Source organism: Musa acuminata, chromosome BXJ1-6 (genome assembly GCF_036884655.1).
Source record: "Musa acuminata AAA Group cultivar baxijiao chromosome BXJ1-6, Cavendish_Baxijiao_AAA, whole genome shotgun sequence".
NCBI classification, from domain to species: domain Eukaryota; kingdom Viridiplantae; phylum Streptophyta; class Magnoliopsida; order Zingiberales; family Musaceae; genus Musa; species Musa acuminata.
In genome coordinates, this window is record NC_088332.1 from 31,122,225 (window position 1) to 31,149,935 (window position 27,711).

Below are 27,711 nucleotides of genomic sequence, written 5' to 3' on the forward strand. Positions count from 1 at the left end.
GGTGGATTGGTGGATGTAGGCTGCGGTTTAGGCTTGTTTTGTGGCTGTTTTGGGTGTAGTTTGAGGGTGTAGTTTGGTAGAGTTTTAGGGTTGTGGATGAAAGTTTTGGATCTGTGGTAGATGGTAGCAAAGGTTTGACAGAAATCCGTGGAAGTTGCAGCAAGTATGTGCTGTCTTGTAAGAGTAGAATTGTCGTCGAAGAAATAACGGTTTCTCGACGTAATTTCCACCAAAAACTTGAGAGAATTGAGGAGAAAATTGATAGCAAAATCACAGTTTATATGACAGCAAGGATATCTAATTTAATCAAGAAAATTTCGGCAGTATAACAGTAAGAAAATTGGTGCAAGTTGCGATAGCAGAATTCTCGTCGAGAAATTTCAGCGGGTTACGATGAAAATTTGCAGCAACACAAAATCATTTTTTTGAGATGAATTTCTTTATAAATCAATCTTAGATGGAAGCCAAGATGATCTATGAAGTGTATAAGAAATTTCATTCAAAAAAGATTGCAAATAGATGGGTTAAGGCAACGATATGCAGCTGAAATTTTCTGCAGCATAGATTTTCAAGTGCAACAGATTGGACATAAAAGATCAGTAGTTTATATTGAGAATTTTTCGATGAAACCAAAGGGAAATCCACTGTTAGGAAGTGTCAAAAATGTCATAAAAATTTCGTAGAAATTTGGATAGAAAAAGCACAGTTGCAAGATCAAACAGATGGTGCTATGCGGCTTGAATTCTGCAATTCAAGTGCAGCAGATTGGACATAAAAGATCAGTAGTTTATATTGAGAATTTTTTGATGAAACCAAAGGGAAATCCACTGTTAGGAAGTGTCAAAGATGTAATAAAAATTTCGTAGAAATTTGGATAGAAAAAGCACAGTAGCAAGATCAAACAGATGGTGCTATGCGGCTAGAATTCTGCAATGTATCTTTCGTCGTAGAGATGAAAACTTTGTGTCGAAAAGTTTATGCAGCAATATAGGAACAATTTTTTATTTTGGATTTTCGAATAAGGATAACTAAATTGCAGCAGCAGTAAGGTAGGAAACCAGAACCTGTTGCAATTCACGGGGAGATCAAAGGATGATCCGCGGTGGTGGAGATGATGGCGGAATTCGGTGACGATCTTTTAAGCAATTGTGGGAATTGCTTTGGGCGGTTGTGGAGGGTTGATGGATGGCTGTGGAAGGGCAGCGAGATGCCAAGAACGCTGCTCTGATACCAGGTGTTAGAACCCTTGCAGATTCTAAACTTGGGGTTGATCTCTTTAGGGGATCGGCCTCCTTGGAACTCTATAGGGGTTCCTCCCTCCAAGTTGCTACTCAAAGGCAGCAGAAAAGATTCATCTATTGCTTATCAAAAGAGAAGGAATACATGGCTATTTATAGGGCTTCTAAACCCTAACTCCTAATAGGACTCCTACTTAAGACTCTTACTTCTAACCAACTCCTAATAGGACTCCTAGTCAAGACTCTTATTCCCTTACAACTCCTAATTCTTCTCTAAGAAAACACCTCCTACATGAATGCCCCTCTCAATTAGGACTCTCCTAGCTAGAGTCCTAACAGAATGTCCCTCTCAATTAGGACTCTCCTAGCTAGAGTCCTAACAATTTTAAATTGATGCCCCTCTCAATTAGGACTCTCTTAGCTAGAGTCCTAACAGTTTTACATGAATGTCCCTCTCAATTAGGACTCTCCAAGCTAGAGTCCTAACACGAGGCCCGAGCGCCTCGCTAATGTCCCAAGCGGCGCGCTTCAAACAGGCGCCGCCTGGGCGCTCGCCCGAGCCCAGGCGCTTGGCACTTCGGGCGAGCGCCTGGGTAAACCAAGTGACCGAACCAGGATTTTAGGTCTAGTTCGGTCCTGGTTCGGTTATTAGTTGGTTCAATCGAACCAACTAAACCGATATAACCCTTACCTAACCCTAACCCGCCACCGCTGCCGCTCCCGATCTCGCTGCTCGTCGCTCCTGCTCCCGCTGCCGCTGCTCGTCGCTGTCGCTGCTCGCGCCTCCCACTGCTCGCGCCTCCTGCTGCTCGCGCCTCCCGCGAGCCCTCTAGCTGCTCGCGCCTCCCGCGAGCCTTCCCTCTGCTCGCGACTCCCGCTGCTTACGCCTCCCGCGAGCCCTCCCAACTGCCGCGAGCCCTCCCGCTGCTCGCGACTCCCGCGAGCCTTCCCTCTGCTCACGACTCCCGCGAGCCCTCCCGTTGCTCGCGCCTCCCGCGAGCCCTCCCGCTGCTCGCGCCTCCCGCTCCCTTTCCCTTTCCCCCCGCCGCTCGCCGCTACCGACGCTGCTTCCTTTCTCCGTCAAGCTCAGACTGCTCAGTATACTCTTAAATCTTAATATTAAGTTTATTTGAATTTTGAAATGATTAATTTTCATTAATAGATTAATAATATATTATTTTGATTTTAATGTTATTAATTTTTATTTATTTGAAATTATTGCTAGGTTTCAACATAAATGGCAAGTGTAGAGAGCAACTCAATAGAGTCTCCAATGGTATCAAAAAAAGATCCTGCATGGAAGTATAATTATTTGAAGGATCCGAAAGATCATAATGCAGTGACTTGCATATTCTGCGATAAGACTACCAGAGGTGGTATTTTTCGTGCAAAACAACAACTAGTAGGAAATTTCAAGAATGCAGCAGCTTACAAAAAATGTCCACCTGAGGTAAAAGAAGAGTTGTTGAGTTATATGAATGAAAAGAAGACACAAAAGAATGAATCTTACGGGAATTTACCAGAAGACAATGTTGAATATCTTAGGGATGAAGAAGAAGATTATTCTATGAGTATTAACTCAAGTGAAAAAAGAGTATACAACAAAAAGGGAAAAGAAGTTATAAGTACTAAGAAAGGTAAAAAAGGATCGATGGATCTATATATGCTTCAAGGATCCCAGAAACAACAAGGGCAAGTAGGAGGCTCAAAATTTAGACAAACAAATATAAGTGATGCTTGTGATAAAGAAATAAGAGGAAGAACAATTCAGCACATTGCTCGCTTCTTCTATCAGGCTGGTCTTCCCCTTAGTACAACTCGTTTAGACAGTTTTAATGATATGATTGAAGCTATTGGAAGATATGGTGCAGGATTAAAACCTCCAAGTTATTATGAGATGCGAGTTCCATTGTTGCAAAAAGAGTTGAATTATACAAATGACTTACTAAAAGGTCATAAAGAATCATGGGCAACACATGGTTGCTCTATTATGTCAGATGTTTGGACTGACAGGAGGCGCAGGAGTATAATTAATTTTATGCTTAATTGTTCTTTAGGGACTATGTTTGTGAAGTCAATAGATGCTTCATCTTTTGTAAAATCTGGAGACAAGATATATGATTTACTTGACAACTTCGTGGAAGAAATTGGAGAACAAAATATCGTTCAAATCATAACCGACAATGGAAGCAACTATGTTTTAGCTGGTAATATTCATCTTTTGATTTTGTTAATTATTTCATCTTCAATTAAGTGTGTTAAACTCTTAAGTCTTATCATTTTTGTTATCCTTTGTCTCAGGTAAATTGCTTGAATCAAAAAGACAACACTTGTATTGGACTCCATGTGCAGCACATTGTATTGATTTAATGTTGAAGGATATTGGAAAGATCTTAGAAATCAAGAAAACCTTAGAAAGGGCAATTTTTGTTGTTGGATTTCTTTATAATCACATTGGGGCTTTGAATATGATGAGAGAATTTAAAGGGAATAAAGAATTAATGAGACATGGTGTTACCCGATTTGCTACTTCATTCTTGACATTACAGAGCATGCATCGTCAAAAACATACTCTGAGAAATATGTTTACCTCTGAGAAATGGGTGACAAGAAAATGGGCAAAAGAAGCAAAAGGCAAGAGGGCTACTGATATCATCTTAATGTCATCCTTTTGGAATCATGTAGTTTATATATTAAAGGTAATGGGCCCTCTTGTTCGAGTCCTTCGGTTGGTGGATAATGAAAATAAGCCTGCAATGGGATATATTTATGAGGCTATGGATAGAGCAAAGGAGACGATTAAAAGATTTTTTAATGAAAATGAAGAAAAATATGAGAAAATTTTTACAATCATTGACGAAAGATGGAATTGTCAACTTCATCGTCCCTTACATGCGGCAGGATATTATTTGAACCCTGAATTCTTTTATAAGATTAAATCTGTTGGATTTGATGCAGAAGTTTTGGGTGGATTATATCAGTGCGTTGCAAGATTAGTTCCCAGCCTTGAGGTTCAAGATAAGATTATTCATGAATTATCTTTATATAAAAATGCTGAAGGTCTTTTTGGAATTCCAATTGTCGTTCGATCCAGGACAACTACCTCTCCAGGTATTAATAATTTGATATAATTAATTTCATATATATTATGTTATTATGTTATTGCTAATAATAACATAAATTTTGCAGCTGAATGGTGGAGTCTATTTAGAAATTCCACCCCGAACTTACAGAAATTTGCTATCAAAGTACTTAGTTTGACATGTAGTGCTTCGGGTTGTGAGCGAAACTGGAGTGTCTTTGAGCATGTAAGTATTACTAAATATTTTTATTTTAATTAATTTATTTATTTAGATATATGTATTAATATATTTTTAAATTATATGATATGACAGATTCACTCGAAGAGAAGAAATCGGTTAGAACATCAACGATTGCACGATCTTGTTTACATAAAGTATAATCAAGCTTTGAAGACTCGTCATGATTTGAAAAATAGATTTGATTCAATCTCATTGCAAGATATTGATGATTCAAATGAGTGGTTAGTAGGAGAAATGGGTGCTAACTTGCAAGATGCTGAAGACGAGCTTGTATTTGAAGATGATAGATTGACATAGGGCGATGTGGCAAGAGCTTCAGGTGCTGGAGAATTACAAACATATACAAGACAGATGTCAAAGAGAAAAATAAGTGCAAAAGCATCAAGCTTGGCTCCTGCTATTGTTGAAGACATAAAGAATGAAACATATCTTGATGAAGAGGAAGGAATCGAAGGACAAGAGGAAGAAGACGAATTCAATGAAGATGATTTATGTGAAAATGACGATAATATTGATTATGATGAATGACTTTGATGTAAAATTTTATTGTTTTGAATTTTGAAACTTTTTGTTAATGTGACATTGTGATTTTGTATCTTAAATTTTCTTAATTTAATAGCATATTTTTATTTAAAATTTTAAATAATTATACTTATTAATTATATTATATATTTTTATATTTTAGCGCCTCGCTTCGCTCGGGCGAGCGCCTAGCGCCTCGGGCGTTTTTGGACCTTGGTGCCTTTTGGCGCCTAGCGCTTTTTAAATCACTGCTTTAAACTTAGCTGGGATTGCCTAAGTCATGAGGCACCCTTGCGACATATGTATTCGCAAAGGATCAGCCTAGTTGCAACCTCGTATAGGTCCCGAAGGACCTGTAAAATAGAAAGTTGATTAGATTGAAAATGAGCGACGGACAAGTCCCGATGTCTCGCGAATAGGGAAGCTTTACAAGCAATTCAGCGAGCACCTTGAGTGTAAGAGAGAAAACAGAGGAAGGAGAAAACAAGGACTTTAGAAGGTAGAACGAATAGTTGCAAGTCCACAAACAACTACTCACTGGGTGCCGAGCGCGAAGGTAAGTTCCCATCAAGTTAACGTGCGAACTTGTGAAGATTGTTCAACGCCCGACAATATACCGAAACCCCATCCAGCCCTATGCCACCCGGGGGGCTTCAGGGTGCCGAGATGGCTGACGTTTTGGGTGCAGCTGCGGTTTGCAGAAAACAAGCCGTGGCACATGAAAACGGAGACATTTTGAGGCAGTTCGGCCCGACGCGGCGATCAATCGCACTGCAGCGCTACAAACTGTCGTTGCTTACATTTTTCAAGCAAAAATACACAAAACCAAGGCAAAACATACTGTCATATCTTTGTACAAGCATGCAAAAGCGATAGACAGTTCGTTGAACGAAGTTGTTACGGGTGCGTGACGACCGTTCGTGACATTCTCCCCCACTTAAACTGTCGACGCTTGTTAGTAGTTGTTGACGACTGCTTCTTCATGTCGTAGGGAATTTTCGGGCTCCCAACTGGCTAAGGCTCGGGGAAGCTTTTGCCACTTCACTAAGTACTCGATCTGCTCAGCTTCATTGGGTAGCTTTATCTTGCGAACCGCTAAAATGGTTTCAACTCGCTTCTCATAGGAGGCTCTGGTGGGGGGTAGCCGAGTTGGAACACTTCGGGAAGCATCTTGCGGATCTGAGTGGTAGGCTTTCAAGTTGCTGGCGTGAAAAACATTATGAATTTTGAGCCACGCCGGCAGCTGCAACTTATAGGAGACGTTGCCCACCCTACTGATAATTGGGAAAGGCCCTTCATGCTGGCGCACCAATCCTTTGTGTACTTTGTGCCTAAAGAATTAGAGTGATTCTGGTTGGAGTTTCACCAATACCAAATCGCTAACTTTGAACTCTTGTGGTCGCCTTCCCAAGTGTGCCCACTTCTTCATCTTTTTGGTCGCCTTCTCCAAGTAAACCCGCACAATATCTACATTTCGGTGTCATTCTTTTACAAAGTGATATACTGACGAACTACTCCAAGTACACCCGATAGCCAAGGTGTAAGGAGTCAACGGCTGTTGTCCTGTAATGATCTTGAATGGGCTCTTGTTGGACGCAGAGCTCCACTGCAAATTGTAGGAGAATTGGACTATGTCCAACAGCTTCACCCAATCTCGTTGGTTGGCACTCACGTAGTGCCGAAGATATTGCTCAAGGATCGAGTTTATCCTTTCGGTTTGGCCATCCATCTGGGGGTGGAGGCTTGTGGAGAAATATAACTTAAACCCCAACAATTTGAATAGCTCGGTCCAGAACCGTCCCAGGAACCGAGCGTCTCGATTATTGATGATATTGTGTGGGACTCCCCAATACTTCACCACATTCTTTATCATCAGCTTAGTCGCCTTCTCTGCTGAACAGTGTAGAGGTACAGCAATGAAAGTAGCATACTTTGAAAATTGATCGACTACCACAAGTATCGATCCGAGTCCCCCTATTGCCAGCAAGCTTGATATGAAGTCCAAGGAAATGCTCTCCCACGACCTTTCTGGTACCGACAACGGGTCCAAAAGTCCCACAGGCTTCCACTGCTCCACCTTGTCTTGTTGGCAAGTAAGGCACGTTCGAACATATTCCTCCACATCAGTCCCCATCTTCGGCCAGTAGAAGGCCCTCTCCACGAGAGCCAATATTCGGTGAATACCCAGATAACTTGCCCAAAGGGAATCGTGACACTCTCTCAAGATTTCGCACCTCAAATTGTCCACTTGAGGAACATAAACCCTATTCCCTTTGGTGTAGACGAGTCCCTCCTAGACCCAAAATCGTCGTGTCTTGTCTTCTTTGATTAGTTACATCAGGGTTACTGCTTGGGGATCATTGTACAGTCCATCCCTGATTCTGGAAAGGAAGTTGGAGTGTAGTTGACTTGCTTGGCCTCCGCCTTCCAACTGCATGGCATTCGCCCGCTCCACTTTCCGGCTCAGGGCATCGGCCACGACATTTGCTCTTCCGAGCTTGTACTACATTGTCATATCAAATTCGGCCAGGAAGTCCTACCATCGTGCTTGCTTCGGGGAGAGTTTCTTTTGAGTTTGGAAATAACTCAAAGCAATGTTGTCCGTCCTCAACACAAATCGCGATCCGAGAAGGTAGTGCCGCCAAACTCACAGACAGTGGACCACCGCTGTCATCTCCTTCTCGTGCACCGGATACCGCCGCTCAAGTCTCGTTGAGCTTGCGGCTCTCGTAGGCCATCGGGTGACCCTCCTGCATGAGTACTCCCCCAATAGCGAAATCTGAAGCATCTATATGGACTTCGAAAGGCTCCCCATAGTCCGACAATTTGAGCACCAGTTCTTCCAACACAGTAGCCTTTAGATCTTGGAATGTAGCTTCACATTTGTCAGACCATCTCCAAGGCTGCTCCTTCAGCAACTCCATCAGTAGAGTTGCACGCTTCGAATACCCAACTATGAAGCGCCGATAGTAGTTGACGAAACCAAGGAAAGATCTTAGCTCTGGCACCTTCTTTGGAGTTCGCCATTCCGTAACAACTTGCACCTTTTATTTGTCCATCCGAATGGAACCATCACCGATTCGATGCCCCAAGAATAAGATCTTCGTTCGAACAAAGTAGCACTTCCTCTCCGAGAGACGAGAACCACATAGGGGTCATTACCTCCCGTCAAAAATAGGGAGTTTAGGAACGGCATTGGTACCAACTTCACCACGTGCATGAACTTCATTCCGAGAATCACTTGGAAGTCGTCCAATGGCACCACCATCATGTTTGTTCTCCCGCTCCATATTCCGATCTTGATGGGGACTCTCTTTGTCAGCCCGGAGATCTGCTTGACCTTTGAGTTCACCGCCTTTATTTGACTTGGGTTCTTCGCCAAGATCAGCCCAAGTCGCTTTGCTTCTCGGTAGGCAATAAAGTTGTGGGTAACGCCCATGTCCACCATTGCATGGGTTATTTGGCCATTGAGTTTAATGTCCACGTACATCAACTCACTACTCCCTGCTTTCTGTGGCTTTACCTTCATGTTCTTCCCCACTTAACCTCGTTATGCATTCAACAAACGCATTGCTCCCATCCGGGGACCTTGCGACTCCTCATCGTCATTGCTGGATTCTAAACTATTTGAACTGAGGGCAACGACCTTACCCTTGTCTGATTTAGGGGGATGGATTGAAGCTGTTAATGCATTGAGTACCTGTTTTTATAAGCACTCCCTCACCATGTGTGGCCCTTCGCACAAGAAGCATCCGTCAGGTTTTGGGGCCTTGCCTTTTGAGCTTGGCCCTTTGTAGGAACTGTTTTTCCTTTGCTCGCCCTCGGGCTCCTTCCCTCAAGAATATTTTGAAGGGCAATTTTCTGAAGATTATTTCCATTTCCCTGAGTCCTCCGAGGAAATAAAGTCGGTGAGTCTTTCTGCGGCCGCAATTGCCCTGATCACATCGCTGACATTCCTTCAATGCAGTTCCTGTTGAGCCCATGGCTTCAAACCATCGAGGAAGTTGAACAGCTTATCCTTCTCAGACATGTCTTGGATGTCCCGCATTAGTGCAGAAAATTACTTTACGTAGTCTCGAATGTAAGTACTTTGGCGGAGTTGTCTCAGCTTCCTCCTTGCAATGAACTCTGTGTTCTCGGGTAGGAACTGAGTTCTCAACTCCTGCTTCAATTCCTCCCATGTGTCCACTCAATACCGACCTTGTTGGATCTCCTCCCAATGGGCTCGCCACCAAAGTTTTGCATCCCCATTAAAATACATGGTTGCTATTGAAACTTTGGTATCTTCAAAATCGAGCCTTGTAGCTCGAAAGTACTATTCCATGTCAAACAAGAAATTCTCGAGCTCCTTTGCGTCTCTAGCACCTCCATAGCAATGAGGCTCAGGTGACCTCAAGTTTTATGGCGGTGCAACACGGGTGTTACTCTCAGTGATTTAAAAAGTGCTAGGCGCCAAAAGGTGCCAAGGTCCAAAAACGCCCGAGGCGCTAGACGCTCGCCCAGGCGCTCGCCCGAGCGAAGCGAGGCACTAAAATATAAAAATATATAATATAATAAATAAATATAATTATTTAAAATTTTAAATTAAAATATGCTATTAAATTAAGAAAATCTATTAACAGTATTGAAAATTAATAATTTCAAATAAACCTAACAATATTAACAATATACTGTATACTGTTAACAGAAGGAGAAGAAGGAAGTGTAAGGGAGTGCTGAGCCTGCTGACTGAGAAAAGAGGAAGCGGTGGCGACAGCGGAGTGTAAGGAGGCAACGGCAGTAGCGAGCGACGACAGCGGCAAGCGGCGACAGCGGCGAGCAGCGGGAGCGGGAGCAGGAGCGGCGAGCAGCGGGAGGCGCGAGCGGCGACAGCGGCAGCGTTTGCGAGCAGCAACAGCGGCGACAGCGGCAGCATTTGCGAGCGAGGACAGTGGCAGCATTTGCGAGCAGCAGGATCGGGATCGGGATCGGGAGCGACAGCGGCGAGGGTTAGGATTCGGTTGTCACTTATAGCAGTTTTAGTTGGTTCGATTGAACCAACTAACCATCGGAGAACGAACCAAGACCGGACCAAACCTAAAATCCTGGTTCGGTCGCCTTGGTTAACCCAGGCGCTCGCCCGAAGCGCCCAGCGCCTAGGCTCGGGCGAGCGCCCAGGCGGCGCCTGTTTGAAGCGCGCCGCCTGAGAGATTAGCGAGGCGCTCGGGCCTCGCCTCGCCTGAGCGCCTAGGCGAGCGCCCGAGCGCCTTTTTAAATCGCTGGTTGCTCCCTCCCGCATTTAGTGCCCTTGTGAGCGCTATCACTCTGGAAGTGAGTTCTGACACGACTTCATGCAAATGTTGCACGGAGTCTTTGGTATCGTCCGTCAGTCGATCGACTAGGGCCTCAACCTTGTCGTCTCTCTACCCCAAGAAGCCTTCATTGGCCTTGGTAAAGTTCCTCGAAGCTTGCTTCAAGAACATCTAGGCAAGTTTCCACCGCCGTGAGTCTCTCCTTATGGCTCTTTTTCCCGATTGGCGCTCCAGATTATGCCTTCTTTGCTCGCAAAGAGTAGCCAACTTCTCGCTCATCATGTTTGCTGCCACGGTCCTCCAGAGCGACTCAACGAGCATAAGAGCGAGTTTGCACTTGCAGCCCACCTGCGGTTGCTTGGGGCAATGGCCCAGCTTGCCCCGTCTTGCTCGATTCGCCACGATGCTTTGCCATAGCAAGATCGCGAAGTTTCTTCGCTGTTTGCTCGAATTGCTTACCCGCTCTGATACCACAATGTCACGGACTTAGCTGAAATTGCCTAAGTCGTGAGGCATCCTTGTGGCAAAGTCATGGACTTAGCTGGAGTTGCCTAAGTCGTGAACCACCCTTGCGCCAACTCTTAAAACTTAGTCGGGATTGCTTAAGTTATGAGGTGTCCTTGCGACATATGCGTCCGCAAAGGGTTAGCCTTGTTGCAACCTCGTACAGGTCCCGAAGGATCTGTAAAATAAAAAGTTGATTAGATTGAAAACGAGCGACGGACAAGTCCTGACGTCTCGCGAAGAGGGATGTTTTACAAGCAATTCAGCAAACACCTTGAGTGCAAGAGAGAAAAGAGAGGAAGGAGAAAACAAGGACTTTAGAAGGTAGAATGAACAATTGCAAGTCCACAAACAATTACTCACCGGATACCGAGTGCGAAGGCAAGTTCCCGTCAAGTTAACGTGGGAACTTGTGAAGATTGTTCAACGTCCAACAATATACCGAAGCCTCACCCAACCCTATGCCACCTAGGGGGTTCCAAGGTGCTGAGATGGGTGATGTCTTGCATGCAGTTGCGGTTTGCAGAAAACAAGCCGTGGCACGCAAAAACAGAGCCATTTTGGGGCAGTTCGGCTCGGTGCGGTGAGCAGTCGCACTGCAGCGTTGCGAACTGTTATTGCTTACATTTTCCAAACAAAAACACACAAAACCAAGGCAAAACATGATGCAATGTCTTTGTACAAGGCTACAAGCATGCAAAAGCGACGAACGGTTCGTTGAACGAAGTTGTTGCGGGTGCGCGACGACCGTTCGTGACAAAGCGGTGAGCGTCGATGTGGAAGGTGATGGAGAGGATCAACGAGGCCCAAAGGTTAGACACGGCCGATCCCATGTCTTACAATAGCTTGGGGGTCACGGGTCCTGACTGACCATGTCAAGTCAACTAACCCGCATCCGATGTCCACTGTGGTTGAACCAACCCGCATCCGCTCGCTAGAATCTTGGCATACCACTCGGTACGCCTTGATATACCGCTCGATACGCTGGTACTGTACCATACCGAGCAAGGCTCAGTACGCCGGTATGGTATGAGATTAAAAACCTTGGTATATGGATGAAGTTAGGAATATAAATTGAGCAATATGATAAATCTGGGACTAATTGAACCTTAACAAGATACAGACCTGTACAAACATATACCGGCCAATACTAACTTTGTATCAGATCCATGCCATCTTGTACTGAACTTGTACAGATCCGCATTGGTCTATATACTACAATCCACTTTGATACAACTAGTATAAAAGACAGTTTGCATCTTGATATTTCATGAGACAACACGTATCGACCGGTTTAGGTTGATACCAGAATCCATGGCCAACTTCTCTAAGGCCAGAAGAATATCTAAGGGATTGGAGGGTCCTCGTCTTGAAGAACTCAGAATTAGGACTAAAAAGCAACTAGCTATCATACCTCCTATGTCTTTATTTTCGAAGTACTCTCACATGACAACAATTTGTTCCAAAAATTTTAAGTTAGAACCTGTCTTAATTTGTATATGCTGGCATTGTTCATTAAGAAAATATTTCATCTAAAATATGTCGATCAATCCTAAGCTCCATATAGGAAGTAGGTCACAGCGCAAAGAATATGTTATCTCAACTTAACAGACCATAATATCCTTATTGACATCTGAAGCTTTCATTCAAGGATTAACACAATGATCCATGAGTATGGCTTCAAAGATCAACTTAAAAGCAGTAAGAAAAACAAACAATTTAATGTATAATATCACACAAGGGGATACGGTACAAGTAGTTAAATTAGCAACGATGGACTAGAGGCATCAACTTGCAGTATTCGTTCTGAACACGAAATTTTAACTTAAAGGTGTTGCTTTCTCTATGTGCTAGATACGAAAATTACTAGCCTAAGAGTAGAACCAGCAGTAGGAATCGAATTATAGGTTCAATAAAGGGGAGAAAAATGAAGTGCCCATCATCTGCTATCGTATCAGTGAACAAGCGGTGTTCAACTTTGCGGTCTGATTTTAACCAAGGAGCAAAATCTACCTTTAATGTAGGCAAAAGATTCGGCTTCAAAAGTCCACCCCTTCTTTAATTCCTGATATACAACTATTGAAAAAGCCGGTGATTGAGCGAGAAGGGCGCGGGCGGATGAGCACCGCCTCGAACATTTGGGAAGAGAGAGAGAGAGAGAGAGAGAGAGAGAGAGAGAGAGAGTACCTCCTCTCGCTTATCAAATACACGCATCAGCTTCATTCTCCTCCCGATCGGGTGGTTGGAGGGAGATGACGGAGGAAGAGATGGTGGTCAGATGCCAACCCCACTTCGGTCTTCCAACAGCGGCGGAAGACGATCAAAATCGTCTGAAACATCAAATATTGATAGGGGAAGGAACGGACCAAATGGTGCGGACCACCCTCCAGCCTCGTCCACATCACCCCTGACGCATTGCAGGGCCGATTCAGTCTGCCCGAAGCCCATTTTATATAAGAGGTCCCGGCACGACAGGAGCATCTCGCGCAGCCTCATCCGCGGCCCGCCTCTGCATGCTTCGCCCACTCGTACGAGCCCGATGTTTGTCTCTTTTAGGACTTTGCTCGACCACGGAGCAGGTGAAGCAGATCCACGCCCAACTGATTACGAACTCTCTCCTCGGCCAGCCGTCCGCCGTGGCCAAGTTAATCGAACGCTACCTCGCCGTCGCCGATGGCAATAGCCACGCTCATCTCATCTTCCAGCACCACGCAGGTAGCTTCGCTGTAGTATGAAGCACAATAGTCCGTTACAGCCGTCCTGGAAAGGCTTTGGCCCTCTTTTCGCATCAAATAAGATGGTACACAAATATGTTTCTCATGATCTTAAATCAGATGTCCAACCAGCTCTTACCTGATCACACATATCATGTTTGAAGAATTCATTATGTTTTGCGTCGTTAATGATGGGGCTTTCGTGGGAGTTAAATTTTTTTTTTTATCAAAAATAAATGACCAAGATGAAATTTGAGTTTAGGAGTTTATACTAAACTATCAAAGTATTTATCAAATAAACTAGTTAGTATCTTCGTTAATTAAATTATTTTAAGAGTAAAATGTGCGCCAGCCTGGTTCTTTCAGTTGCCACCATTGCCACCGTTCTACTCCGATTAAACTGAGCACCCTTTTAGAGCGTACTAGAACCGAATCGAGTCGATGGTAGCTCCATGGACCTGTCGTCATCCCACAGGCTTCCTCCCTGCCCTCCCCACGGCCCCACTTGAATCGACCTCTTCTTCCCACCGTCCATGAAGCTTTAGTAACCAACATCATCAATCAATCAATGATCAGCACACATGCTTATTACATATATACACCTCTCGAACATTGCTGCAATTCAAAACTACATTTCGTAGTTACCATCTCGAACAGCTACTGATCATCGACGGAGCTCAAGAAGGCTAGGGGTTGTTTATAGCAGCAACGGGACGATCTATGATCACATCATCCAGATGGGAGAATTGGATTCGACGTTGAAATCACAACATTACACGATTTTAGTGGGATACCTTACGTTCACAATGAAAATTTAAAGTACAACAGTGGATGTGAAAGGAAGAAACATTTCAGTCGTCTTCTCTAACGAGGGCCACTTAATTTCCCAATTCGTGTCACGAATAGACGTTTGGGTTAAGATTTCCCAATTCGATCGAACCCTAATTGACATTTAGTTGTGTTTTCTCTTAAGATGTTCTAGTCATCTTTGTATATAATGCCTTATATATTCATTAATTATTTTTTCCTTTAGCATGCTTGTAGTATGATAATTTTATAATGCCATCTAATTTCTGCAATTACTAGTTTCACATATTGAATTTTTTGATAAAATGACAGTACAATTCGCTTTTTTTCACGTTGCTAAATTATCAAAATAATTATTTAAAAAATTTTAATTACATTAAACAATATATAAGATAGTCAAATGACGATCGAGTTTGGTCAAACTTGTGTAAAGATGCACTAACCAAAAGATCTTGATGGAAGAGTTTTGGATGCATAAGATGTTATATATAGTGATAGATGTATACATCTATCACTATATATGCATTATTATAATGCCATTTAATTCGGGAACAATTTCAAATAATTCATAGCAGCATATTTTACAGATTAAGGTACGTTATATTCGGATGCACTTATATTAAGATTGACTTATAATTTATTTCTATTAGGATATCTAAGTTAGCTAGTGTATTATCACATAAGTAATATATCTCATGTTTAAGTTAGGCATCATCTAAATTTTAAATTTTGATAATAAAATTAATTGATGAAGTTATGAACTAATGAGCATTTAAGATGAGTGATGCAAGAGAAACTTCATGGATTTAAATCATTAAAGTAGAATCAGACGTTGGGCCAAAGAGCATCATGTTAGAGATCGGATGTCGAATCGAAGGATTGGTCGATATGCCGGAGGATAGACTTGTGCCATGAGTTTGGGTATCGGGCCAGAAGGATCGGGTATTGTGCCAAAAAGATCAGATATTACAGGAGGTCAACATGTCGATGGATCGGGCAATACGTCAAAGGAGAGGACAATGCATCAAAAGTTTGGATGAAGTGTCGGATGAACTAATGATATGTCGAATAACGTAGGCTTCATAATTCGTAATTGTTGTATCTTGATCGAAGTAGTTTAGAGTCTAATTAAGTTGGTTTTAGGTGTAACCATGCCAACTTGATTAGGGGTCTATTGGGCCTGAATCAAGGTTGAAGTGGGCCTATTGGAAGGTTAATTCAGTGATTTGAGGTTGGGCCAAGCGGTGGAATCGCCTATGAGTTGAAAAATATAGAATGTACATTTTTTGAAAAACCTAATAGTGGTACCACTAGATTCAGTGGTGGTATCGCCTAGATTGGTAGTGGTATTGCCAGAATATAGTATCACAGATTATATCAAGCGGTGGTACCACTAGTACTCAGGGTGGCAAGCGGTGGGACCTCCTAGTGTAGACGGTAGTACTAACAATACCTCGAAAACCCAGAGATTTAAATTTTTAGTTTTATTTCTAAAACTATTTGAGGCCTATAAATTTCTCACTCATTCTTGCTTGATGCAGCAATAAATAGAAAAGAATTCTTGAGGATAAAAGTATTGTAAACTCTTAAAAAGTGTTGAGTCTCCTCCTGCTTGTGTTTAGAAGTTATTCTAAGGGAGGTGTGAGGTCTTTTAAAAAGAGAGATATAAATGTTCTCTCCTGAAAAGGAGAAAGGGTTGTAACAATGATAGTTGATCTTTGTCGATTGAAAAAATGATTAGTAGTAAAAGTCGATGCCCTCGAGGGAAAAGAAATTGAGAATAGACGTAGGTCGAGATGACCAAACTACTATAAATCGATTTACTATTGCATACTGAATTACTTACTAAACAATCATTATTCGCACTTCTTGTTAATCACATTTTTGACATGGGTTTCATCAAATGAACTTACAAACCGAAATTTTTCGAAAGCACTAATTCACCGCCCGCCCCCGCCACCCCTCCCCCCTCCCCCCCATGCCTTTACGATCCTAACAATTGGTATCAAAGCCTGGTTTTCTCATTTAGTTTTATAGGAAAATCTAGGGGCAACATCACATGCGCAATCGAATAATAAAAAATCAAAAACTCTAAATTTTCTGAAAATGTGTTCATCATCGTGCGAAGATTGATGTGCAAAACTCGCGAAACTTAAAACCACGCATGAGATTGTTGTGTTACTTAGGGAGATCATATATTCCTGAATCCCTACAGATTTATAAGAGAGGATGAAAGAGGTCAAGCATCCTCCTCTCTAGCGGTGATCCACACACAGGGCTGTGACGACGCTCCTCCTCAAATCACTACCTAAATCTCCACACTTGCTATCTAAAGAGGAGAAGGGGAACAGAGAATAGGAGGTGGCAACCAAGAAATCTCTAGCCTATAGGTGTTTGGTTCCTTCCTATTTATAGAGGCCCCTTATCAACTTAACCCTAATGGATCCTACCCTATTGGGTATTGGATCTCCATCCAACTACCCAAGTCTCTTAGATTATGGATCTCTATCCAATAATCTATCATTGGCTCTTATTGGATCTCATCTATAGGATCCAATAATTCAGGGGCTTATTGGATATCCAATAAGATAGGGGCTCTAGCGGATATCTTATATCCGAACCTTTACTCGTCACAACGCAAACCATATATGTGTGACCCTCTAGGCCTAATATCGAGCTGGCCATGAGTCATATCTGTCAGAACTCCTTTTGGCTCAGTGAATTATTATCTCTATAATAATTCACTCGACTCATCGACTACATATGTACTAGGCCACTACGCTGCAATCCCTAGACGATACAAGGAAATATAATCCTTTGGACCTATCTGTCCTCGGTTACTATGTACCTATAGTCCCCCATTCATCTAATATCTTAAAGACCGTATACCGGGCATGGTACTGTTAGACCTATACGGTTTCTACTCAAGTCTTGCTCTAATCGAATTCTCCCGAAAAATTCTCTCTCTCAATCTGAATGACCATGGCTAGTGATTTGTCTGAGCAAAAACACATAAGATATTTCTCTCATAACACCGAGAGTAGATGATCCTTTATCGACACTCAATATTTCTTGTAAGATTGGTTGCCACTCTCGATGACCGACTGTGCTAAATTTGGAACTTCTAGGCCTATAAATCTAGTATCAAAGAGTGGAGTATTCATACAAGACATCCTTGATGTCTCAAGTCTAAGGACCAGGTACACAATTGGGATAATGAAATCACTGTTTGATAATGAGGTATCATTAACCATTCAGCATTCCGTGAGCGGATCAATTAAAGAACTCATTCTCCAATAAGCACCTGCACTGTAGCCCTAGTGTCCCCACATAAGCAGCTATGAAACTAATTGTCTCCATTATATGGATGGGTATACATCACACCAATCTGTTTGGTTATCTCGATGTCACTTTCGAATAACCTATGATTAGGATTATTTAGGGTCTGTATTTAAAGGTGAATCAGTCTCATTATCGTGATCTCATCACGATCTGATTCCCATTGCATAGATCCATGGACATCACAATATATATGCATATATGTAACAAGCAATATAAAATGATAAAATATCAAATAATATAATAAGCAAAAAGAATGCGTAACATATCACACGTGTCATCACTCACGTGATTGGTTTGTAGGGCACCTATGACTAGCAATCTCCCACTTGACTAAAAGTCAATCACCTATGTGTCTGATCCCCATCAGACCCCTATGACACTCAAAGACAATATGAGATAATGACTTTATTAGTGGATCTATGATATTATCTTTGGATGAAACTCTTTCTACTACTACATCTCCTTGGGTCATGATCTCTTTGATCATGTGGAACCTCCTCAGAACATGCTTAGACTTCTAATGAGACCTGGGTTTCTTCGCTTGAGCAATCGCCCCGTTGTTATTGCAATATAAGGGAATCGACTCCTCACTACCTGGCACGACTCCCAGATCTATGACGAGCTTCTTCATCTAGACTCCCTCCTTTGCTGCCTTTGTTGCGGTAAAGTACTCCACCTCTATAGTCGAGTCAGTAGTAGTATCTTACTTGGAACTCTTCCAACATGCTACTCCTCCATTTAGGGTGAACAAATATCCCAAATTAGACTTGCTATTATCAACATCAGATTGGAAACTTGAGTTTGTGTAGCCTTCAACCTTGAGGCTACTACCTCCATATACTAGTAAAAAATCCTTAGTGCTTCTTAAGTACTTAATGATACATTTTATTACTTTCTAGTGCTCCAAGCTTGGATCCACCTAATACCTGCTCGCGACACTCAGAGCATGCGCCATATTAGGCCTGGTATATAGCATGACATATAGAAAGCGATATCCGATGTCTCATCGGTAATGAGACCTTTCTTGGAATTTTTCATGCCGAAACTTTTGTAAATTGTGTCTATATACCTAGAGTGGGACAAGCTAAGCATCCTTTTAAATCTATCTCTATAGATCTGAATCCCCAAGATATAGGATGCTTCTCCTAAGTCCTTGGTTGAGAAGTGTCTAGATAACCAAGCTTTTACTGTGGAGAGCATTCCTACATCATTCCCAATGATTAAGATGTCATCCACATATTGCTAGTCATTTATCACCTGGCTTGTCCCACTCCAAGTACATAGACACAAAGTACATAGACAACAAGTATTAGTCACGTGAGTGATGACACGTGTGACTTGACACGTAGTCTTTTTGCTTATTATATTTTAACATTTATCACTTTATATTGCTTGTTATATATATATATATATATATATATATATATATATTGTCCCAAAGATTGGAAGGTTTCCGAGTTCATTGCTAACGGTACTTGGTGTCTCCCTAATCCTATTTCTCCCGAAATGTTATCACTTTGGCCGACTATCATAGCTATTCCAATCAGGAACAACTCTTCAGATACACTTATTTGGCCTCATGACAATGGCAAATTTAGTGCCACATCCGCATGGAATCAAATTAGGCAAAGAAATAACAAGTGGGTCCCAAGCAGTTGGACATGGGATCGACCGGGATCACAAAGACACTCCTTATGTACATGGCAGGCCCTTCTCAATAAACTACCTACAATAGACAATATGAAAAGAAGAGGTATCTATCATGTTAACCGATGCTCCCTTTGTTTGCAACAAGAAGAAACTGTTGACCACCTCTATTTTGCTTGTGATTATACAAAATGGATATGGAAGGAGATTCTCCAGCGATTTGAACTCAATAGACTGCCGCAACCAAACTTGCACCAAGAACTAGGCGACCTTATGCAATGTTTCTCAAGAAAAGGGCCTCTTACACAACTGGCAAAGGTTACTTTCAGATGCGCTATTTGGTGGATGTGGAAGGAGAGATGTAATAGAATCTTTGAATGTCAACACACAAACAATGCTCAGCTCTTGAAAGAGATTATTAGAGACTTAAGATCCTGTATGGAGCATGATCTCAAAACCGAGCACTTCACCCGAAGAGAAAAAGATATTTTTATCAAATTTAATTTTGCTATTAGCTAAAGATCTTGGGAATGATGCCAAATAATGTACCCACAGGTAGTTATAGTCTACAGCATGTGTAGTCATAACTATCGCATTCGCACTCTATGAGTTACTTGGCTTTGTCTATGACTTGTATAGATAAAGCTAGTTGTAGAAACTTTACACATAATCAATTTACTTTTACTTACCAAAAAAAAATATATATATATATTGTGATGTACTTGGATCTGTGCAATGAGAATCAGATCATGATGAGATCACAATAATGAGATCGATTCGCCTTTAAACACATATCCTAAATAATCCTGGTCATAGGTTACTTAAGAGGGACATCGAGATAACCGGATAGACTGATATGTTGTATACCCATCCATATGATGGATGCAGTTGGTCTCATAGCTGCTCGTGTGGGGACACTAGGGATACAATACAAGTGCTTAATGAGGAATGAGTTCACTAATTGATCCGCTTATGAAATGTTGAATGGTCGATGATGCCTTATTGTTAGACAGTGATTCCGTAGTCCTAGTGGTGTATTTGGTACTTAGACTTGAGACACCAAGGATGTCCTGTATGAGCGCTCCACTCTTTGATACCAGACTTATAGGTTTGGATGTCCTAGATCTAGCACAACCGGTCATCGAGAGTAGTAGTCAACCTTAAGATTTATATTGATTGTCGATAGAGGAACATCCACTCTCGGTGTCATGAGAGGAATTGTAACATCCCCCATTTTTTTGAAAATTTAGTAAAATATTTGTTTGTAAAAATAAGGATTATTTAATAATTATTTTATATTAAATAATATTATATTAAAGTTTATGGCTAAGGACCTAAGAGTAAATATTAAAATTTTGATATGATTTATAGAATATTCAGAATTGAGTAAATAAATAAAATAAAATAAAAATTAGTGGACATGTGTCACTAGCTAGCTTAATGATGCCACCTAAGTTTGCCCTAAGGATGACACCTAGCACTTTTCATGCATGCTTGCCACCTTGAAACTTTGCAACTCTTGTGTTAACCAAAAGTAATTAAGTAAGAGATTAAAGGAGAAACTAAATGTAACCTTCAGATGCTGCATCCAACGTGAGTTTAAGAAGAGAAGAGAAGGGAAGAAGAAGAAGAGGAATTGAAGAAGAAGATTTGATTGAGGTTTTGCATCAACTCCCCCCATTTGGGAATCAAATTTGTTTAAGGCAAGTGTTCTAATCTCTTCCTACAGAATTCCTAATCTTTGTTTTCCTTTTAATTCTTCATAATGCAAAAGATTTCAACTTAGTACCAAACCGTTCTTTCCTTTTGATACAAATCCATGAATCTGAAATTTTTTGGTAATCTGACCTCTATTCAATGTTTCGGTCATAACATTTTGTAATAAACTCTGATTTAGACAAAACCTATTCCATTTGAAAGTAGACTCAAATATCTTTATTTTGACACTAAGATTGAATGATTCGGAGTTTAAATGCCTACCAAGACTTCTGTTTCAATTAACCCTATAGATTCTGCAAAATAGGGACTGAAATTTCTGACCTTCTGTTACTAAATTGCTCATAACTCTCTAGAGAAAATTCTAAACTAAGCAAAACTTAGTTTTTTGGAAACTAGATTCGTGTATCTTTCTTTTGACACCTAGTTGGAAATTTTGAAGTATGTTTGCCTTCGGAAACTTATGTTATAATCGATTCTATCAAGTCTGCAAAACAGGGATGATCATTTCTGACCTTCCTTTACTCTATTTGTTGTAACTTCCTGTTGAGAAGTCAAAAAATTATAAATCTGAGTTCATCGGAAAATAGATTGATACAGCTTTCCAATGACACTTATTTTTAGTGATTTGGAGCATATTTGGTCACTCAAACAATTCAGAAACTATACCATTCAAATCCTATCATAATTGAAAACTTTGTTGGGATTTGCCTATTCAATTTTCATCCTATTGGAAAATTGATTTCTGCTAAATTCTTCTTCAATTGAGCTTTATATTAGTCCTTTGAAGTTCTTGTATTGTTCATCCTGAAATTATTGAATATCTGAAATTTATTATGTAATGCTTTGTTTGCATTTCCTTGTTTGATAAAGACACATGCATATCTTCGTTGTTCCGCTTGTGCTTCTGATATGTGTCAATGTTATTGTTCATACTACCCTTTTGTACTCTGGTGTCTTGTGGGATATTGTGAACCTTTGCCAAAAATGGTAAAGGGAGTTATGCTTAGAGCCCGCGATTGCTCTGCCGGCCCCATTGACTTCACTCAGACGTGGGTGGATGGAGCTCCCAGACGTGGGAGACTTATGCTTGGTGGTCATCCAGAAATGGATGAATCACATTATGTATTGGTCCCAGCCATCTATGTTTATTAATATGATATCCAAAGCTTTGTTTATGAGTTCATATTATGCTTTGGATAAAAATGGAATGCATGCTACATCAAAAATGACATACAAGCTTGTGTTTATTACTCGGTTCACTTGTTATACCCTGAAGTGTTTCGTATGTCATTGTTATGCTCTCAAACACTCTTATGCCTTTGATATGTACCTAAATGCTTCATGTGCCATTTGATATATGCCTAAATATTTCTTTTGCCAATGAAATGCTCCAATTTCCTTTCTCCTATTGTTATGTCTAAGGCCTGTTTTTGAACGAGGTAAACCTTTGTGATTTTATATCAAATGAGATGACTTCAAATGAACATTTGTATTTCTACCTTGTAACTTGATACTAAACCTGCTTGAACTTCTCCTATCGCCATGGATATGTTAGACACTTGCTGAGCTCTTTATGCTCACCCCGTTGCTATATAATTTTTTCAGGGTAGCTTGTCACGCACTGAAAAGCTAGAATTGGGTTAAAGCAGTGAAAGGCTAGAAGATTTTTGAGCTAATCTTTGTTGGATGATGGTTTTTGTTGTATAGTAAACTTTACTTCTGATGTAATGTTAAGGATCTGTTGATACTTATGTGTTGTAAAAGTTTAAAGGACCGCTCATGTGTATGGAATGATAAGTTTAAGTTGTATAAGGATAAGAACTCATGGTAAATAATTATCTTTTTGTGATTGTATATACTTCTATGTTTATGGATTTATGTTGTGGTTGATGTTTAGTTGAGTTGCCTTTAGATTTTTGTGAATCTCTAAGTGAAGTGGATTATGATTTATGTAACGTTCAGGTTTATGAATTGTGAATATTGATTTTTGAATGATTCTTAGTATCCTCAAATTGTTAGATTGGATCCTAGGGTCACACATATGTGGTAGGCATTGCGATGAGTAGAGGTTCGAATATGAGATATCCACCGGAGCCCCTATCTTATTGGATATCCAATAAGCCCCTGAATTATTGGATCTTATAGATGAGATCCAATAAAAACCTATAAGAGATTATTAGATAGAGATCCACTAATCTAAGATACTTGGGTAGTTGGATAGAGATCCAATATCCAATAAGGGAGGATCCATTAGGGTTAAGTTGACAAGGGACTTCTATAAATAGAAGGGCTTCAATAGTTTATAGATTAGAGCTTTTGCTTCCTCTCCTATTCTCCTCTCTTTCTCCATCTAAGAGTAGGCCTGAAGTTTTGAAGAGTGTCATCGCAGCCCTACTGTGTGAATCATCGCTAGAGAGGAGGGCACTTGACCTCCTTTACCCTCTCCTAGAGATATGTAGGGATTCAAGGATATACGATCTCCCTAGGTAACACAATTTATCTCACATGTGGTTTTCTATTTTACGGATTTTTGAGCACCAATTTTCACATGACAATGAACATATCTTTGGGAATTAGGGATTTTATTTTATGTTCTTCTGTTGCCCATGTGATGTCGCCCCTAAGATTTTCCAACACATATAACATCAAGAAGGCAATAGAACTTCTACTTACCTTCCTGTACATATAAGGCTTATCTTCATTCCTAACAAAGTCATAATATTTGATCGCCTCATCAAATCTTATGTTGCAACTTTGGCAAGCTTGCTTTAGTCCATAAATGGGCCTAAGCATCCTACACACCCTATCTGGGTAGTCCTTGGATACAAATCCCTTAAGCTATATTATATACACCTCATTCTTGAGGTTGCCATTGATGAAAGTGGTTTTCATATCCATCTACCAGATCTCATAATCATAATATACTACAATAGCCGATAGAATTCAGATGGATTTTAGTATTGCTACGGGTAAGAAGGTTTCGTCATAGTCAACACCTTGCCTTTGACGATACCCCTTAACCACTTGCCTTGCTTTATTGGTCTCTACCTATCTATCTACTCCGATCTTCTTCTTGAAGATCCACTTGCAACCGATGGGTATAATATCCTCGGGTACATCAACTAGGTTCCAAACCTTGTTGGAGTACATAGAATCTATCACATAATTCATAGCTTCTTGCCACTTCCCGAAGTCTATACTCGTAATAGCCTCCTCGTAGGTCTAAGGATCAATATCCTCAACATTCTCTCCTCTAATATATCCTATATTTCTTTTAGGGGGATGAGATACTTTGTCGGACCTATGTAAATTTAGAACTTGTGTGCTAGGTACCTGAATAGACTCGGGCTATGGAGTGGTGCCTGAGCTAGGTTCTCCAACCTTGCTCGACTCTATCATGCTCCCACTATCTTCGTCAAGAATGTGTTCCTTCTTAAGGAAGGCCCTTTTCTTTGCTACAAAGACCTTTTGGTCCTAGGGATGATAGAAATAATACGCACAAGTTTCCTTGGGGTATCCCACAAACTTACACCGCTCCGTCCTCAATTCTAACTTATCGGGGTTGTGTCTTTTAATGTGGGCAGGGCAGTCCCAAATCTTAACAATCTTAAGAACGAACTTTTTCTTTTTCCATATCTTATATGGTGTAGACATTACCGACTTAGTTAGAACTTTATTCAGAAGGTAAGTTGCGGTCTCTAAGGCGTATCCCCAAAATGAGATGGGTAGGTCAGCGAAGCTCATCATGGACCGCACCATGTCTAATAGTGTACGATTCCTTATTTTAGATATACCATTAAGCTGAGGTTATAAGGAGGTATCCATTGGGATATAATTCCATGGTCCTTGAGGAATTGGGTGAACTCTATACTCAAGTACTCACCTCCTCGATCTAATCGAAAAGTCTTGATACTCTTTGCAGTCTAGTTCTCTACTTTATTTCTTATACTCTCTGAATTTCTCAAAGGCCGCGAACTTATACTTCATCAAGTACACATGTTTATACCTTGAGAAATCATTAGTAAAAGTAATAAAGTTGGAGTAACCACCTATGACATGAGTTGACATGGATCCACATACATCACTATATATAAGTTCTAGCGGCTCAGTGGCTCTCTCTCTAGTTCTACTAAAAGGAGAGTTGGTTAGTTTTCCATGAAGGCAAGGCTCATAAGTTACATATGACTCATAGTCGAATAGATCTAGATATCCATCATTTAATAACTTTTGAATCCTTCTCTCATGGATGTGACTTAGCCTACAATGCCATAGGTATGCACTGTTCACCTCATCTCGTTTCCTCTTGGACACACTTACATTCATGGTATATGGAGCAGTGTCTAGCATAAATAAATCATTATGCAATGTTCCTCTCATGTTGATCTCATTATCTAATAATATTGAATAACCATTGTTCTTAAAAACTAATTTATATTTACTAACTATCAAACACAAAATAATAATAATATTTTTAATAATAGAAAGAATTAAATAGTAAGCATCCAATATAATAATAGCTCCATCAAGCAGATATAGGGTGACCTCACCAATAGCTACTACAGTAACTTTTGCTCCATTGTCCATCTTGAGGTCCGTCTTTGTAATATCCATCATTTCTAAATTTTCGTATAAATTTCTAGTTGCAATGTAAGTATCTATTTTAAATTCGATAAAGGAGCCAAAGTATAAATCTGAGAACTTATTCATAAGATTTGGGGATCTGTTCAAAAAGAAAAAAAAATGAGGACCTATATGTAAACCCTGAGGACTTAATCGTAAATATAATAATGTAAGGACTAAACTGTAAAATATATAAAATTATAAAACCCATCGTTTAAGTCTCTCTGCCTTCATTCTTCAGGAACCAGAGAAGGCAACTGCATGGAAGAACAGAGGAAGAAAGAAAGAAGAAGAGAAAAAAAAGGAGGGGGGGGGGGGGGGGGGGGGGGGGGAAGATATTAGGACTCTAGCTTAGAGAGTTCTAATTGAAAGGGACATTCATGTAAAACCTACTTCAGCCGACACCTATTAAGATGTGAAGAGGCCGGCTAGGGTTATGAGTGTTGAATCTCGGATTTTGATGATGAAGTCAATTGTCATTTGTTATCTAATCCATATGTTGAGATAAGTGTGCAGGATTAACTATGATAAAAGTAAGACATGCAGCAGGAGTTGTGCCGGAGTCAAGACAATGATCACGTTGGGAGTTCGAGAGTTCGACGGAAGTTCGGACAGTCGTCGGAGGTTCTGCAGGAACAAATCTGAGAAGTCCATGAGCTTTTTTTTTTTGGTAAGTAAAAGTAAATTGATTATGTGTAAAGTTTCTACAACTAGCTTTATCTATACAAGTCATAGACAAAGCCAAGTAACTCATAGAGTGCGAATGCGATAGTTATGACTACACATGCTGTAGACTATAACTACCTGTGGGTACATTATTTGGCATCATTCCCAAGATCTTTAGCTAATAGCAAAATTAAATTTGATAAAAATATCTTTTTCTCTTCGGGTGAAGTGCTCGGTTTTGAGATCATGCTCCATACAGGATCTTAAGTCTCTAATAATCTCTTTCAAGAGCTGAGCATTGTTTGTGTGTTGACATTCAAAGATTCTATTACATCTCTCCTTCCACATCCACCAAATAGCGCATCTGAAAGTAACCTTTGCCAGTTGTGTAAGAGGCCCTTTTCTTGAGAAACATTGCATAAGGTCGCCTAGTTCTTGGTGCAAGTTTGGTTGCGGCAGTCTATTGAGTTCAAATCGCTGGAGAATCTCCTTCCATATCCATTTTGTATAATCACAAGCAAAATAGAGGTGGTCAACAGTTTCTTCTTGTTGCAAACAAAGGGAGCATCGGTTAACATGATAGATACCTCTTCTTTTCATATTGTCTATTGTAGGTAGTTTATTGAGAAGGTTTCCGAGTTCATTGCTAACGGTACTTGGTGTCTCCCTAATCCTATTTCTCCCGAAATGTTATCACTTTGGCCGACTATCATAGCTATTCCAATCAGGAACAACTCTTCAGATACACTTATTTGGCCTCATGACAATGGCAAATTTAGTGCCACATCCGCATGGAATCAAATTAGGCAAAGAAATAACAAGTGGGTCCCAAGCAGTTGGACATGGGATCGACCGGGATCACAAAGACACTCCTTATGTACATGGCAGGCCCTTCTCAATAAACTACCTACAATAGACAATATGAAAAGAAGAGGTATCTATCATGTTAACCGATGCTCCCTTTGTTTGCAACAAGAAGAAACTGTTGACCACCTCTATTTTGCTTGTGATTATACAAAATGGATATGGAAGGAGATTCTCCAGCGATTTGAACTCAATAGACTGCCGCAACCAAACTTGCACCAAGAACTAGGCGACCTTATGCAATGTTTCTCAAGAAAAGGGCCTCTTACACAACTGGCAAAGGTTACTTTCAGATGCGCTATTTGGTGGATGTGGAAGGAGAGATGTAATAGAATCTTTGAATGTCAACACACAAACAATGCTCAGCTCTTGAAAGAGATTATTAGAGACTCAAGATCCTGTATGGAGCATGATCTCAAAACCGAGCACTTCACCCGAAGAGAAAAAGATATTT

The 27,711-nt window shown here is 40.7% G+C and overlaps 1 protein-coding gene across 4 annotated transcripts in view; it reads right to left on the reverse strand.

Annotated features, from left to right (window-relative positions):
- Positions 1 to 13,220, reverse strand: part of LOC103988795 (pseudouridine-5'-phosphate glycosidase) — a 34,392-nt gene extending 21,172 nt beyond the window's left edge. For 3 of the 4 annotated variants that reach the window (XR_010514370.1, XM_009407432.3, XM_065188100.1), the window contains exon 1: positions 13,066 to 13,220. Coding sequence is in view for 2 of the 4 variants with exons in the window: in XM_009407432.3 (XP_009405707.2) it covers positions 13,066 to 13,101 (36 nt within the window). In the remaining 2 variants the exon portion in view is untranslated. Of the gene's footprint in view, positions 1 to 12,891; positions 12,955 to 13,065 lie in introns of all 4 variants that reach the window. The other variant, XM_065188102.1, reaches the window with a different exon arrangement.
- Positions 13,221 to 27,711: the final 14,491 nt, after the last annotated feature.